Below are 17,974 nucleotides of genomic sequence, written 5' to 3' on the forward strand. Positions count from 1 at the left end.
CCGCAACGGGAGAGGCCACAACAGTGAGAGGCCCGTGTACCACAAAAAAAACCCCAAAAAACAAACCTTTCTGTTCTTAGACTATATAAGTATTAGGATATATTGAAATAGATTAAACATACTTGTTTTAGCTAAGATAATTTAGCTTTAATTAAAATTCATTAGTGGTTTACTATAGATAATGATTACTACTTGAGGATAATTAATATTTACAAAATACTTACCAATATTAGCATAATGCTTCTTTTCTTGTGCATTTGTAGATAGCTCATACATGTCTCCATAGGCACGAGCAAACCGCCAAATAAACTCTATTTCATCCCTAAACTGAACAGACAGAACTGCACATTAGATAAACTCAGAAACGTGACCAGACTGTGTTTTCCACTGCAACTTTTAAAAAATTAGGTAAACTGGTACTTAGAAATGACTGTATCTATTCATGTGCATATCACACTTTAAGTTCAAATATTCATGGCTACAAAATGTGATGTAATGTAGTGTTACATTTGGATATTAAAACCAATGAATATTATGCAGACACCAGCTCCACACCTACAAAGACGAGAAACTTGATAGGTGTCAGAATTTATAAATTCTCTCTGGGTTGCAGTATCCTCTCCTTGTTTTCCTTTCTGAGTTATCTATTATTAATATGATGCTTCAATGGGCGTTTCAGATAATATCTGTAAGTTATCAGAGATTACATACATTCAAAAGAGGAGTCACATTTTTTACCTAAATTACCTAAATACAATCCTGGAGATTTAAAAACTTTTAGGTAATGCATTTAGAGTTGCTAAATCCTCAAAGGTTAGACTTAAATCTCTCATTGGAAAGAAAAAGATTTATTGATCTTTGTGATATTGCAAAACCCACCGTTTTTTTTTTCCTTTGGTGGTGGTGGGAAGGATGAGATTTTCCAATTCAGCCCAGCATTAAACACTGGAAAACGATTACTGGTAGGACACAGTGAAATACTAATGGCTGTTATATTAGTAATTGTAAGATAGCGAGCTTAAAATGTAGCTTTTCCTCCCTCCAGAGAAGCAGTATGTCTTATTCTTTATCTGTTACCAAATATTTACGAAATAAATCAGATTGATAAAATCAATGTCAGTCTGTATAATCATATCTCTGGTTTTCATTTTTATGAACTTAGAGCCTAATAAACTCTTATATTTACTTTTAAAAAATTGTAGTGATATTATAAAAAATTTACATCAATCATTTAGCTTGTGTAAACTGTGACACAATTGTTATGGTCATAACATGAATGGGACAGTAGATTAAATAAAAAATTAAAACTATACAAGCATGTTATTATCACATATTTCTTACCTTTTCTTTGTGGTCACAAAGTAGTTCAAAACTCTCCATTTTCCTGGACTCATTCATACGTAAATTATCAGCCCTCTGAATAAGGGCATCTAAATTTAATTCCTCTACAGGAGTGTTAAACGCCTTAGGGAGTGGAAAACTCTGTTCTTCGGTATCAGTATTAGCTGTAATATACCTAAAATTGCAGAAATAATCATCAACTCTCTGTAAAGTTATACTATAATGGATAGAGTGATCCTTTTAAAATGTAAGTCAAATCATTTCACTCTTAGGCTTGAAACCCTGTAATGGTGCCCCTTTGCACTCAGAAAAAGCTCAAGTCCTAATAACAGTCTATGAGGCTAGATGAGATTTGTCTCTCCCAGCTCAGTCACCTCTCTGACCTTGTTTCCCACCACGTTTCTCACTCAGTCAATTGTATGCTGGCTGCCCAGCTGTTCCTTAAACAAGCCAGGGACACTCTTACCTCAAGACCTTTTCTTGCTGTTCCTGCTGATGGAATGGCTCTTCCTTCAGAAGGGGACATAACTCACACCCTCACCTCCTTCAAGTCTCTGTCAATGTCATCTTCTCAATGTGACCCATCCAGACCACTCAATTTAATGCTGCGACCACCACACTCCAACCTCCCTGTATATTTCCTTCACCTCCAGTCTCCCTTATCATGCTTGATGTATTTTTCTGTAGTACATACCATCTTCTAATATACTTTACTAACCTACTACACGTGCTATTTTTGTCAGTATCTCCCCCACTAGAATGCATGCTCCCTGACAATAGGATTCTTTGTTTTATTAATTGATGTCATCAAGTGCCTAGAACAGCACCTGACACATAGTGGACACGCACTGAATATTGCTGAATGAATGATACAGAGTTGTAGGAACTCAGCAGGCACTCAGGTATATATATTAAATATATATATAATATACATCTATACACACATATGTATGTATTTTTATATATACGTATGCACACACACATGTTAATTTGTAGTTCAAGACGATGTTCTAACTCTTAGATTAGTCTTTAAAAATTCATGCTACATCCCACATTTCCTTTTTGGTAGCATACAATGCAAACAATTTGTTTTCATTTATTTACACACTGTTCTGTTCTAAAAAGATTTTAAGGAGGTATATAAGGATATATAACATATAAGAGAACAAATCAGAAGTGGCAGGAAAAGATAAAAACAAGGCCAAATGTGAATGAGGTCAATAAAAAAGTACATATACTTTAGATATCTATACCCTTGCTACAAAGGCACAACACAAATGTGGCTCTACATCTTCCAGCAGCTAAAGCAGTCACAGTTCCCAACAGATACCAACAAAGATAGAAATGAAGCAAGTTCTTGAGAGAAATGCACTTTTTTCCAATAATAAGACTCAAATTTCCTTCAAAGTCCTTACAAAGAAGGCACTATGTGAAATGATGCTCAACTTCTTCAACAACATTATCAGTGGCAACTTCATTCTTCTAATTGCTCAAACCAAAAAACTTAGAATCATCCTTGACTTCTTTGTCTCTCCTAAGCAACCTTCAGAAATTCCTGTTAGTTCTATCTTCAAAATATATCCAGAACCCAGCCACCTCTCACCACCTTTACCCACTACTCCCCTGGTCTAGACCACCATCGCGTTACCTGGATTATTGCAATGGCCTCCTATCATGTCTCCCTGCTTTAGTCCTTGACCACTGTAGTTTATTCTCAACATAGGAGCCAGAATGGTCCTTTAAAAAGCTGACTCAGATCATGTCATCCTTTGCTCAAAACCTTCCAGTGGATGACCAAATCAGAGTAAAAACCTAAGTCCTTAGAGTTGTCTACAAGACCCTACATAATCTAGTCCAATACCTCTGGCCTCATCTCCTACCACTCTCCTGCTTGCTCAGCACTCCAGGAACTCTGGCTTCCTTGACTTCCTTGAACACATCAGCCATGTTCCTGCTTTAACATCTGTATTTGCTGTCCTTCTGCCTGCTATGTTCTCCACTGGATATCCACATAATTTACTTCCTCACCTGTTTCACACCCTTGTTCAAACATAACCTTCATATTATTGCAGATGATACGATTATTTACATAGAACATATTAAAAAAACCCTACAAATTATAAGACTAATAGAGTTTAGCAGGTCGGCTGCATATAAGATTAAAATATGAAAGTGAGTTTCATTTTTAATATATTAGCAGCAAAAAGCCTAAAAAACAAAATTATATAAAATACTTTACTTACAATGATCTCAGAGAATATCAGACACCCAGGAATAAATCTAATAAAACATATGTAACAATTCTATGGAGAATATCATAAAAGATATATTAAAAGCTGTTTATAAAAGAACCTAAATTCATGGAAAAATATATCATGTTCATGGCTAGAAACAACTGATATTATAAATAAGTAAATTCTCTCCAGATTAATTCAAATTCCAATTTTATAAACCTCACCAGAAATTTCATAGAATTTAATAAGATGATTCTAAAAGTTACATGAAAAGGTAAAGAGCCGAGAATAGTCAAAGCACTGTTAAGAAAGAGAGCAGGGAGAGAAGACTTACCTCACCAAATATTAGGACCTATCACGCAGCTATAATAATTAAAGACAGTGGGCTATTGGTACAAGGATAGATGAGTGACTGACAGAACAGAAGAGAGCCGAGAAACAGCCTCATAAGCAAATGAAAGTGTGGTATATGACAGATGTGACATGTCAGATTAGTGAGAAGTTAACAGACTGAGCTGGAAAAAAATGGTTAGCTCTATGGAAAAAGTTGAAATTGAATCTCTGTCTTATAATATTAAAAGTAACTCTAAGGTATAAGGATGGTATAAGGAATTAAGTGTTAAAAATAATTTTTTAAAATCTAAATGGAAAATATAGGTGAATAACTTTTAGTCTTTGGGGCAAGAAATTTTCTTAACCAAAATACAAAAGCATTAGCTATAAATGATTATTAATGATTATTAATTATGAATGATTAACCAATTTGACTATATTAAAATGAAAAACTGTTGCTAATCAAAAGATATTTTCAAAAATGCAAAAACACAAATTAAAAACCAGGAATAGATATTTTGTAACACGTACAACTGGAGAACATTAATATCAAGAATACATAAATATTTTCTAAAATTCAATGAAAAAAACAATAAATGCAACAGAAATAAGCTCAAAAGAGGTTTTCCCAAATGAAAAAATACATATAGCCAATAAACGTAAGAAAAGATGTTCAACATTCACTAGCGATCAGAGAAATACAAATCAGGACCACAGAGAGATATTATTGAGACCTGTTTCATTTACAAAATTTAAAAATCTGACAATACTATATGTTGGAGAGGAAGTCAATCCACGGATCTGATGTGAATGTAAACTGGTGAAACCAGCTGGGAAAGCGCTTTGGCATCATCTATTAATAATGAACTTTCACATATCTGAGGACTCAGTAACCAAGTCTCTGGCACATGTACAAAAGGAGGTAGCTGTAAGAATAAAGACAACAGTACTTTCACAATAGCTAACCCCAGGAAACAACTGAAATGCCCAGTCAAGAGAGTGGATGAATATTACCCAATAGTCAAAATGAAAGAAATACAGTGATGTGCAAAATAGGGAAGACTCTTAACAAACTTATATTAAGTGGAAAAATAAGCTCTTAAAATTATATCCAACATGATCCCCTTTTCATAAAACAATCAAAATTCAACATTATTTTTAAGGAATATACACATATGCCATAAAATTATATAAAAAGGACAGCAAGGAATGAACAATATAGAGTATAGACTCAGGATGATAGTTACCCTCAGGTGAGGGGAGGCAGGGAGCCAAATGGTTTCATAGATGCTTATTACATTATTTATAATAACAAACTAAATAAATGAGTAAAAGTGGCACATGCATGCACCAGTAATCAGTGTTTGCATGAGCTAAAGACAATTTTTAGTCCAATTCTATGCACCTGAGATATAGTAAGAAAATAATAACTAAAAGAAAGTAACTGGTTTAATATCAGACAATATTATTTAAACTAAGACCCACTACATTGTACAATTTAGAAGGGTGATTTTATGGTATATGATTAATATCTCAAAAAAGATGTTATTTTTATAAGAAAAAAATGGAATATTCCTATAGCCATTAAAATAAATTAAATCAGAAAGAGACAGAGAGAGAGACAGATAGACAGAAGGGAGGGGGACACAGATAGCTATATAGAGAGTTCTATTAATATATGCAAAGAATTACTCAAATTCTTCTAAGGAATTGAAAAAGAGGAAACATTTCTCACCTCATTTTATGAAGCTAGTAAAACTAATACCCAAACCAAACAAGTATAGTATAATAGGAAATGAAAATTATAGGCCAATTTCACATATAAACATAGATGCAAAAATCCTCCAAAATATCAACCAAAAAACTTCAACACACATGAGAGAATACATTGTAACCAAATTGAGTTTATCTCACTCATTACAAGCACAGTTAACATTAGAAAATTTCTCTAGCATAACAGATAAAAAGAGAAAAACTGTACGATCATTTTAGTGGTTACCAAAAAAATTTTTTTCAGTAAATTCAACACCATTTCAGCACAAAAGAAATACCAAATGCATAAACAAGGAATAGAACTTCTTATAATAGAATATAAACCAAAAACTACGATACAGTTCATATGTAATGATGAAACATTATAAGCATTCTCCTTAAAATCAGAAATAGAAAAGGATGTCCAATATTGCTGCTTCTACTTAGCACAGTACTGCAGGTCCTGTTAGCACAATATTAAAAGAAAAACAAGTCTTAATAAATTTTAAAAGATGAAAATCATACTAAGTATCTTTTCTGACTGTAATGAGATGAAACTAAAAATCAACAGTAGAAGGAAAACTGGAAAATCCACAAATGTGTGGAAATTAAACAACACACTATTAAACAACCAATGGGTCAAAGAAGAAATCACAAGGGAAATTAGCAATATCTTGTGTCAAAAGAAAATGAAAACACAACATATCAAAGTGTATAAGGTGTAGTGAAAGCAGTGCTAAGGGGGAAACTTGTAGCTGTAAAATGCTTACATTAAAAAGAAAGGTCTCAGATCAACAACCTAAATTTACACCTTAAGGAACTAGAAGAAGAGCACACTAAACCCAAAGCTAGCAGGAAAGAAATAATAAAGATTAGATCAGAAATAAACATAATAGAGGGTAAAAAAACATAAAATCAATGAAACCAAGAGCTGGTTCTTCAAAGATTAACAAAATTGACAAACCTTAAGCTAGCTTGACTAAGAAAAGAGGAGAGGAGAATCAAATAATTAAAATCAGAAATGAAACAGGGTATATCACTACCAATTTTACAAAAATAAAAAGGATTATAAGAGACTACAGTGAAGGATAGTATGCCAACAACTGGATAATCTAGTTGAAATGGACAAATTCCTAGAAACATACAACATACCAATACTGCATCAGGGAGAAATAGAAAATCTGAACAGATCTATAACCAGCAAAGAGACTGAGTCAGTTATCAAAAACCTCCCAGCAAGGAAAAGCCTAGGGTCACCTGGCTTCACTGGTGAATTCCACCAAACATCTTGAAAAAACAAAGTTAGAGGTCTTACACTTCCTGATCTTAAAACTTATTACAAAGTTACAGTAATCAAAATGGTGTGTAATGGCATAAAGTCAGACATATACATGAAAGAAACAGAACAGAGAGTGCAGAAGTAAACCCTCACATACCCGGTCAAATGACTTTTGACATGGGTGCCAAGAGCAATCAATGGGAAAGAACAGTCTCTTAAAGAAATGGTGCTGGGAAAACTGGATATTCACATGTAAAAGAATGATGTTGGATCCCTACCTTATACTATATACAAAAATTAACTCAAAATGGATCAAAGACCTAAGTGTAAAATCTAAAACTATAAAACTCTTAGGAGAAGACATAGAGGAAAAGCTTCATGGCATTGTATTTGGCAATGATTTCTTGGATATGACACCAAAAGCACAGGCAACAAAATAAAAAATAAACTGAACATCAAAATTAAAAACTTCTGTGCATCGAAGGACACAATCAACAATGAAAGGCAACCCACACAATGGGAGAAAATGCATATCAAAACCACAATGAGATACCACCTCACACTCATTAAGATGGTTATTATCAAAAAACCAAAAAACAAGTGTTGGCAAGGATGTGAAGAAATTGGAATCCTTATGCATTCTTAGAGGAATATAAAATGGTGCAGTTACTATGGAAAAAAGCATGGCAGTTCCTCAAAAAATTGAATATAGAATTAACATATAATTCTGGGTATATAACCAAAAGAATTGAAAGCAGGGTCTGGAAGAGATATTTATACACTCACGTTCATAGCAGCATTATTCACAATAGCCAAAAGGTAGAAGCAACCGAAGTGTCCATCAACAGATGAATGACTAAGAAAAATGTGGTATATACATACAATAGAATACTATTCGTCCTTAAAAAAGAAGGAAATTCTAACATATGCTACAATATGGATGAACCTTGAGAACACTATGCTAAGTGAAATAAATAAGCCAGTCACAAAAAGACAAATACTATATAATTCCACTTATATAGGGTACCTAGAGGAATCAAATTTACAGAGACAGAAAGTAGAATAGCAGTTGTCAGAGGCTAGGGGAAGAGAAGATTGGGGAGTTATTGCTTAATGGGTGTAGAATTTCACCTTTACAACATGAAAAGAGTTCTAAAGATAGATGATCATGATGGTTGTACAACAATATGAATATACTTAATGCCAGTGAACTTAAACATGGTTAAGATGATAAATTTTGTTATGCGTATTTCACCACAACTAAAAAATTAAAATAGAAAAAAAATTATACATGCGAAAAGGAGGAGGAAAACACAAAAGTAAAAATATCTTAGTACAATGATATAAATTTAGCGGGCATTTTATTATGACAAATAATTGAAAATAATACAAATTTCTTTCCTCTACAAAAAACAATTATATTCTAAGTATTTTTAATTGCTTATATGCATTTTCTATTTGTTATTGTGATAAACATATTTATAAACTTTGCTTAATATAATGGAAAAAATTTAAATTTTCACATCAAAAATAAAATTTTGGAGACACTTTTTAAAATAAAAATTTTATAAAAATTTCGGGAAAAAATCTGAAAATTTTCACTTTTAAAAATAAAAAGACAAACTCTGATTTCAGAGTTTTCTGAATTCTCAGACATATATATAAACTAACGTGTATTAAAACTAATTAAAGTATCTGGTTTCAACATATTCTGCCTATTTCCACTACAATATGTTTTTACTTATGATTTGATCCTTGTACTAGTAAAAACATTGTCTATCAGTGGGATGTCTGGCATGAGCTATAGCTAGCAAGGCTGATATAAATGGGAATTTGTGAACTGATGAATATAGCTCTATAGATTATAGAGGAATACTATTTTAATGATTAGAGTAGAATAAAAGAAGATGTTAAACTCTCAAAGACTGTAATACATTTAGAAGATCTAAAGCTTGATGTTATTTTCAGACCACAAAAGTATTACAATAGTCACTCAGAAATTTGGGACTAGTCAATCTATAAGCAGTAAATCTGTTAAAAGCCTGAAACAGATGAATAATCTTTGATTTCCATACTCCAATTATGTTAATAAACTATCTTTCAAAAACTACGGAAATTAAAGTTAAATTTAGACTGCAATGTAGAGCTCTTTTTCAGAATATGCAGTGAAGTTTAGTAAGGGAGGAGACCTCTATGAAAATCGAGCAGTGATTTCTACAGACTATATAGTATGCCTGGTGGGAAAGTTTCTGATCTGAGCTGCCCTTCTAAGAGAGGGTAAAGTCTGAGGTGACCTTATTTTAGGAATTTCATTAGGTGAAGATTTGTCTTCATCTTTAGACGAGATAGCATTGTTTTCATCTTCAAAGGGATCTGAGGTAACTCCATTTTGAGGTGGGGTAAAGCTTCTAGCATTTTTATAAAACGAAGTAAATCCAACATTATGGAGAACAGGGAAAGTTACACTTTGAGAGGCATGATGTTGCAACATAGCTGGAGAATTATTTCTACTGCGACTTTGAAAAACAGGATGAAAGAAATTGTTCCTTAACTGCTCTCTTTCCTGAATATCACTGGCAACTCCATGTTGTTGAGAGGAATAGGAAGTAATAGTTGGAAAAGTAAGCATGGTCGCTGTGCTTTGATAGATGTTAGCGACAGTGTTCCGACAGGCTGAGGAATTAGCATTTGTTTCAGAATTCATAAAATATTTAGTGTTATATTCAGGAGAATAAGAGCTTATATATTTTCCAGCATCAGTAATACTCAAGTTTTTAGAAATGATTTCAATTTCATTTGGATTAAATATGCATTGACTTCTTGATTGAGGATCAAAAAAATTACTAGCACTCTCATAACAGGAAATTATATTTAGTTTGGGGGCAGAGAAAAGACTTCTGGATCTAAAGCGAAATGTTCTGAGGGCGATTTTAAATCACCGAAGCTTCTTTTTTCTTCAGAATCAAAGTTAGCTCTACTTTGTCCAGAATGAAGGGAAGCACTGCTTTTCTGAAATTTAGCAAATAAAGAATGTCTTCTTCCAAAGAAAGATGAGTAAGAAGATGTATTTGATGAAGAAGAGGCAATTTTACTTCCTCTAGGTGAACTGCCTCTATGCATGAAAGGAGGATGAGCTGTTTTAAAATCAAGAGATTCTGGTGGTTGAATAATAGAAGAGGCTCCAGGGTGCAGGGGGTCTGAAGAAACTTGATCTGCAGGACATTTTGGTTGGAAGCTCTGGTCCTCTTTGCAGCAGCTAGAGTGAGAAAAGTGTCAAATGAGGAAAAAAAATAGGGAGTACAGGTGGAAACCTGCCAAGCCTCCTGAAGAATAATGGCCACCTTCTCAATATGGAAACAACGTAAGAAATTAAGACAGCTGAAGTTGGTAGCCACATAGATGTATCCAAAAGAATGCCTAAGTCTAAAAGATTATTTCTAACTACCTACACAGTACCTGCCCACTATATTAAACCTTGGGAAGATAAATTGAAAGACTCAGGGAAGCAGGCACAAAGAAAAGTAAGGGAAAACATCTGAGAGGGCACCAGATCAAAAGGATTCCCTGAAGGGAAAGGTAGAACTTCCCTGTTTTGAAAATAATTAAGTTATAATATCTGTTTGAGACTATTAAACTACTATATTTAAAGGGGTTAATAAGTACAATAAATTTATACCCTGCTGACTAACACGTTTTAAAATATTAACCATGGATAAAGCAGAACCTCTCTGGAGAGAATATTCCAGATAAATATCCAGATATTCAGTTATTGTGGGAAACTAAAGGAAACATTAAAGCTTGGTTTATGAGTATTTCAATGTTCTTTAGCACATGAAACATATGGAGAAGTGTTTTTTTATTTTTAAAGGCTTACCTTAAGCATTGTCCCATACTGAATTTAATCCAAAGTAAATCTCTCCCTTCCTTTCTAAGCCATCATCTTTAAGCCGTAAAATGCCCTGTGTAGGTGGAACAGGTTAGAAGCTGAATGCTTAAGCTGCATGTAGAACTAACATGGCAATAACACAGAATACGATGAGAGCAGATTCTAGAATCTAATGACATCAGTTTAGAATAAAATTGTTCTGTGGCTCATCTCTCTGAAAAGCTGCAATCCATGTGACTGTGGAATGTGTATTCTAACTTCATTATGTTCAAGGAGACAGCCAACAAATCAAGGGACAAGGAAACAGCAGGATGGAAGCAGGAACATATATGATCTCTCTACGATCCTTTACTTGGAACTCTCTAACTAGCTGCCCTCCACACCCCTAGCCTACTAACTCATTCTTCTTTCACCTGAACACTTTTTACCCCAGGGTTTTACATCCTCCCGTGATATGGAAAAGTTACGGTTACAGACTTTGGTCTGAAGATATATTAAAAAGAAAAAAAAAAAAAAGAAAGAAAGCCTAAATAGCAAATGTCACTGCCCCCCAAATGAAACAAGCTAAATTTACCTTGGCAGTAAAGCTTGCCATCTGATTACATGGGCCACTTGCACAGATTATGGAGATCTGCTGTGCCACTGTTTATAACAGTGAAACAACTTAAAGTTGAAACAACTTAAGTTGAAACAACTTAAGTTGAAACAACTTAAACCCATTTTAAGACAAGATTAACAGAGCTATTAGAAAAGGAATATTGCCTTCTCCTTTTCCAAAACAACTTGGAGAACTGTCTACATAAGAGGTATATGTGTATAGCCACTTATGACATAAAACATACCCTCAAATATATATATTTTAACTTCCAATATCCTATACACCCTACTACAACCCCCTGTTTTTGTTCCCTTTCTAACAACCTTCTTTGGGAAACCCTTGAACAAATCCCCCTTCAGAGGCTAAAAGCTCTCTAATTCTCACCATACAATCGTCAGTTTGTAATTTGATTTTACCCAACATACAAGCTAATGAATTAATCTGTTCCTGTTTCATGGTTGCTGGCAGAAGACACACGATTTTTGTGTAAGAGATTGAGGACTTTATTACTCACAGCAAATTAAGCAATGTGATCACCAGCTTTTTTATGTTGGTTCTCCTTGACCTCAGGACCCACAAGGGCAATGCACAGGGCCCAGACACTCTTACATTCGCAGTGAGCTGCATTTCAAAGAAAGCAACACTGAGCTTAGGGAATCCCCCGCTTTTATAGCAAGCAGTAACCAAATCTGCTGTTGGTCCAGAAGGGGAACATTACCTCATTCCTCAAGGCTTCTCACCACAAACCAGAGAAATGGCCTGGATAAAGAGTGGCTACACAGACCTTACCCCCTTCACAAAAATTAACTCAAATTGGGTCACAGACCTAAATATAAAATGTAAAACTATGAAGCTCCTAGAAGATAACATAGGAAAAAATCTAGATAAATTTGGGTATGGCAATGACTTTTTAAATACAATTCCAAAGGCATGATCCATGAAAGAAATAATTGATAAGCTTCTGCTCTGTGAAAGATAATGTCAAGAAAATGAGAAGCTACAGACTGAAAGTATTTGCAAAATACACATCTGAAAAAGGACGGTTATCCAAAATATACAAAGAACTCTTAAAACTCAACCATAAGAAAATGAACAATCTCATTTAAAAATGAGCCAAAGACCTTAACAGATACCTCACCAAAGAAGATATGCAGATGGAAAATAAGCATATGAAAAGATCCTTCACATCATATGTCATTAGAGAAATGTAAACTAAAACAACGAGATACCACTACACACCTATTAGAATGGTCAAAATCCAGAATACCGACAACACCAAACACTGGGGAGGATGTGGAGCAACAGGAACTCTCGTTCATTGCTTGTGGGAATGCAAAATGGTACAGCCACTTTGGAAGACAGTTTGGAGGCTTTTTACATAACTAAACATACCCTTAACCATACAATCCAGCAATCAAGTGCTCTGGTATTTCCCTAAATGAGATAAAAACTCATGTCCACTCAAAAACCTGTACATGGATGGTTACAGCAGCTGTCTTCATCATTGCCATAACTTGGAAGCAACCAAGGTGTCCTTTAGTAGGTGAATGGATAAATAAATTGTGGTATATCCAGACAATGGAATATTATTCAGCACTAAAATGAAATGCGCTGTTAAGCCATGAAGAGATACGGAGGAAACTTAAATGCACGTTACTAAGTAAAAGAAGCCAATACAGGCTACATACTATATGATTCCAACTGTATGACATTCTAGAAAAGGCAAAACAGTGGAGACAGTATAAAGATCAGAGGTTGCCAGGGGTTTGGGGGGAGAGAGGGATGAATAGGCAGAGCACAGAGGATTTTTAGGGCAGTGAAAATACTCTGTATTATATTGTAATAGTGGATACATGTCATTATACATTTGTCCAAACCCACAGAATGTACAACACCGAGAGTGAACCATAATGTAAACAATGGACTTTGGGTGATTATGATGTATGTATCAATGTATGTTCATCAGCTGTAACACATGTACCACTCTGGCTGGAACTGTTGATAATGGGGGAGGCTATACCTGTGTGAGGGTAGGGATTGTATGGGAAATCTCTGTACCAACCCCTAAATTTTGCTGTGAACTTAAAACTGCTCTAAAAAAGTAAAGTCTCGGTTTTTTTATAAATTAGGGGAAAAAAAGGGTGGTCAGGGCCTTACATTCTTGATTCTTGGCATACCTAGCAAGATGTGTAAGTGAATAGGAAGCCCAAGGAGGACTGTCTCTCATTATAGCAATCTATTATTTGCTTCCCTTTCTTGTGAGATTACTGTCTATTGTTCCTAAGTCACATTAAGATCTGTGAGTACCTTTTCCAAAAGGACATCTTTTGCAACTGAAACAATGGATTATATAATGCTTATAAAGTTTCTATTAAAAACTTCTCTTTCCAAAAGTAGACCAGTTTGTTGTTTAACATTCCCACTAAAGGCCTCTAAAAGAAGCACTTGCCCACTGAGCTACCCCAAAGGAAATGATGAAGTTATGACAATATCTCAATGCTGACAAATACTTCTGCCCAAAGGAGGTAATGAACGAGGTCAGATCACTCCCCTCCTCACCCCACTGAATAAATCTACAATTATCAATTTAAAAAAAGTGTTTAGGTGTGCATGTCTGAGGGGTGGGGAAGAAGGTCCAGATCTGCACAGACGTTTGAAAGGAAAAGAAATTGCATACTAGTATGAGTAATATTTAAAGGTTTTGTAATATTTTTCTGGATAGAGTACTTATCTAAATCTCTAATCCTAAAATCACCCCCTCATTGCTTATTTTTAAGAGAACCTTAATTAGACACAGCCCAAAAGAAGTTAGTAAACTGTCATAACAGTAAGCATTTAAAACACGCTTCTCCTTCAATCCCTTCCCAATTCTCTTTTTTCTATCAATTCCATGTTCCCAGGTACCTTCTGCATTCATCATGTCCTATGGTTACCTAAACCTCTTCCTTTTTTACCTCAGCTGCTCTATTCCCATCAAGACTAATACCTCATCATTATATTCCTCACTATGCCTCAGGGACATCTGATTTATCTATAACTATAATTGCTAGTAATTAAAATTATAATCCTGTCATGATATCTCAGCTGAAAGTTAGAAAATCTTCTAGAACAAAGCTTCTCAAACTTTAGGGTACATCAGAGTCACCAGGAGAGCATTTAAAAATACAGATTCCTGGGCACAATGCGGAATCCCAGAGATTCGGATTCACTAGGTCCGGGGCTGGTCTTGAGAATGCCAATTTCCATCAAGCTCCCAGACGAGGTGGGATATGGATGCTGCTGGCCCACAGACCACACTCTGAGTAGCTCTGATCTAGATCATCTCGGTAATAAACAAACCCTAAAGTGACAGTTAAAAGGAACCTCCCAGCAGCTTCCTACCTGAGCTGGAGTCCAATAAGGACAAGGACAGTGAATGCTATCAGGACTGAATGTCCCTCCTTTCTTGGTGCCTAGATGCTAAGACCCTTTAGGGACCTAGCTTACACTTGAGGAGAAGTAAGAGGGAGGAAGAAGGGGAAACCCTGAATGTGACTTAATCTTTAACACAAAATAACTAGCTCTAAACTAGAATTGACAGTTAACTTGAATTGGCACATTCAGATTTTCCCACACCAGCCAGATTTTCCCACATCAGCGATAGTGAGCTGCTCTGAATTCAGTTATAAAGTACAGTTAGTTACATGTTTAGCTGATCTGAGTGTAGTGAATGTAGATTATTCAATCTATTACATGATATGAATGATAGTTATTTGTATATTTACCAAATATACCTAATTATGCAAAATAACAATAATGTTCATCACTAAATTACCACCAGGTTAATTATTTTCTTTCATTACAATATTAAACTCTAACCACATAGGTTCACTGTTTGTAGTTACTCAGATAGCATGATTATCTATGTGATTTGAAAGGTAGAAAAAAATATGGATTGAAGATCACCAAATAATTTCATAGGTTATTTCTATAATTTCCTTATCCACTATTAGTTTCTTTTGAAAGAAAGGTTAATAAAATTAACTCACTAGACAGTAGTTACTAAATACAGTCTAGTAAAGAAACAGTACATAGTCAAGGGTTTGAACTGACCTAATAACGAACAGGAAGTAGTTTTTAAAACAATAGAAGCAAAACAAAATACACATTTTAGGCCAAGAAATAAACACAGATGTGTTCCAGCAACATTAGAAGACTTATTTCCTTATCTATACTCTAGACATCCTTAGCCTTTTGCCTCTCTATCACACTCACCCTACAAATCTCCTAATTTGAATCAATTAAGCCCTCTGACTCCTCCACTTCTATATATGAAAGGCCAAGAACTAGTGAAAAGATGCACACTACAGTGCAAACTGGTACAGTCTTGAACCTCAGTTGGAGCAACAGTCTGCAGGGTAATCCTTACCCATGTTCCTAGTTAATGTCCTCTTCCACTCCCCACAATGTCTCTTCAGTACTTTCTTTGGTCATGTGTTCATTCATTTATTAATATAAATAGGTAACAATCATCTATGATGTGTCAGGCACTGTGCTAAGCACTGCAGACATCACAGTGAAAACATCAGTGCAGGCTCTTAAGAAGGCCAAAGCCCTAAGACTTGGAAATTGACAGAGGATGGGAGAGGATGGGAGAGGATGGTGGTATGGGGAAGAGGGAAGTCAAGAATCTCAATCTCCGGGCTTCCCTGGTGGCGCAGTGGTTGGGGGTCCGCCTGCCGATGCAGGGGATGTGGGTTCGTGCCCTGGTCCGGGAAGATCGCACATGCCGCGGAGCGGCTGGTCCCGTGGGCCGTGGCCGCTGAGCCTGCGCTCCGTGGCGGGAGAGGCCACAGCAGTGAGATGCCCGCGTATCACAAAAAAAAAAAAAACAAAACTCAATCTCCTTCCTCACATGCCTCGGTGTACTTTCCCTTCCATTCTAGAAGATGACCTATGGTCCTTCCCTGAGAAAATTAGGGTGATAAGGCAGGAACTCTTTCAGCTTCTGGTCCTTACACCCACATACCTACCCCAGGTATCTACCCCATATTTCACAGAATCAAAACCACCATCAACTGCAAGAAAGGAAAAAATGTTGCCAATTAAACTATGACACAGTGATATGATCTATTAATTGGTGGTAAGATACATCTTGACTTAGGAGATGTTAAAATGTAAAAGAAGGTTCATCTTATAATCAGTGACATACAGTACATCTGACCCCACACACTCCTCCTTAGGTTAGGTTAGGCCTTCAAGGGCACTCAAATGGAACTGAGGTGACTGTTATGGTACTTCGGTAGCCAGGCACCTTGGGAGGTAAAGTCTGAGTTCTGCCAGCACTTCACACACATATCGGCCTTACCCCCCCTCCCTTTATCTCCTAGGATAATGTTTTTAGAGCACTCTGACACCTTGCACTTTCTTAACTGGGGATGAGGAAGAAAAGAGGCAGTGTAGCACGGTGTATAGACTCTGCCCTTTACCAAGGAATTATCTAATCTTTCCCAGACTTATCTCTAGAATGAGGATAACAGTATCATCTTCCTTAGAGAGTTATTGTATGGATTAAAGGAGATAATGAATATAAAACATTTAGAACAGGATCTGGAACAAATTTTTGATGGAGTTGACTTTCATTTTCTTCTGTAATATCTGTGCACAGAACTGGGATCTTTTTCTTTCCCTTATATGACACATAGAATTACTGTAATATTTAATGCATTGTATCTATTGGTCCTGGGCATTGGAGAGGATACTTAAAGATCTAAATTTTATCGTTGGTCCCAAGAATCAGGGGCACCCAGATTCACCTGTGGACTCACTAGTAGGAGGAATGAACACAGTGCGCTTCAAGTTGTGAACAAAGCGCAAGAAGCAAGATCACTAGGTGAGGCTTCTATAGACAAATGTCTCCAAATTGGAGGCAAAAGCCAAGAGAAAGTAAGTTCGACAGGTGCAAGGACTTGTTTGTTGCCACTGCACCACCTACAAGAGTGTAGCTCATAGTCAGTGATCAATAAATATTTATTTTAGAAATGAATGATTTTGCAAGCTTGTTCTACCTGTCTTTCTTAATAACCCACTGGCTATTATATATATATAAATGTTATGGTAATAGAAGCACTGACCAGGAATAGTGTAATGTAATGTAATAATGTAATGTAGAATATGGCTTAAGCTACGTAACATTTTTTCCTAATCTAGAACTATCTTACTTGGAGTGGGAGTTTTAGAGATTTTATATTGTCAGTTCCCATTTTTACCAAAATACTATCTTGAGGTTAATAAAATTTCCCTGGAGTCTACAAGTGATACTGTTCTCTTTCTTCAACATGTTAGCTCAATACCTAAGCTGTACTGCTGCTAACAGGGTCAGGCCACACCTTGTTTCATGGGTTATTTCCTTCATTTCCCCTTTGTCTTCATTTCTGACTTAATTCCTCGCTGGTATTTTTACTCACTCTCTATATTGGCTTCCTCTCTGCAGCCTAAAACTATGCTCAAGGGCCCCCCACCCCCAGCCCTCACCCCAGCTTGAAACAGGAGGGTTTAGCATCTGGCTCTAG

General features: G+C 35.6%; 1 protein-coding gene across 4 annotated transcripts in view; it reads right to left on the reverse strand.

The window, feature by feature from the left end:
• Window positions 1–17,974, reverse strand: part of RMDN2 (regulator of microtubule dynamics 2) — a 242,192-nt gene that overhangs the window by 37,876 nt on the left and 186,342 nt on the right. For all 4 annotated transcript variants that reach the window (XM_060309718.2, XM_060309716.1, XM_060309715.1 and 1 more), the window contains 2 exons: window positions 1,342–1,516; window positions 225–327 (listed from right to left, as the gene is read on the reverse strand). In XM_060309718.2, coding sequence (XP_060165701.1) covers window positions 225–327; window positions 1,342–1,516 — 278 coding nt within the window. The remainder of the gene's footprint in view (window positions 1–224; window positions 328–1,341; window positions 1,517–17,974) is intronic.

The sequence above is a fragment of the Globicephala melas genome, chromosome 12, assembly GCF_963455315.2.
Source record: "Globicephala melas chromosome 12, mGloMel1.2, whole genome shotgun sequence".
Taxonomy (NCBI): domain Eukaryota; kingdom Metazoa; phylum Chordata; class Mammalia; order Artiodactyla; family Delphinidae; genus Globicephala; species Globicephala melas.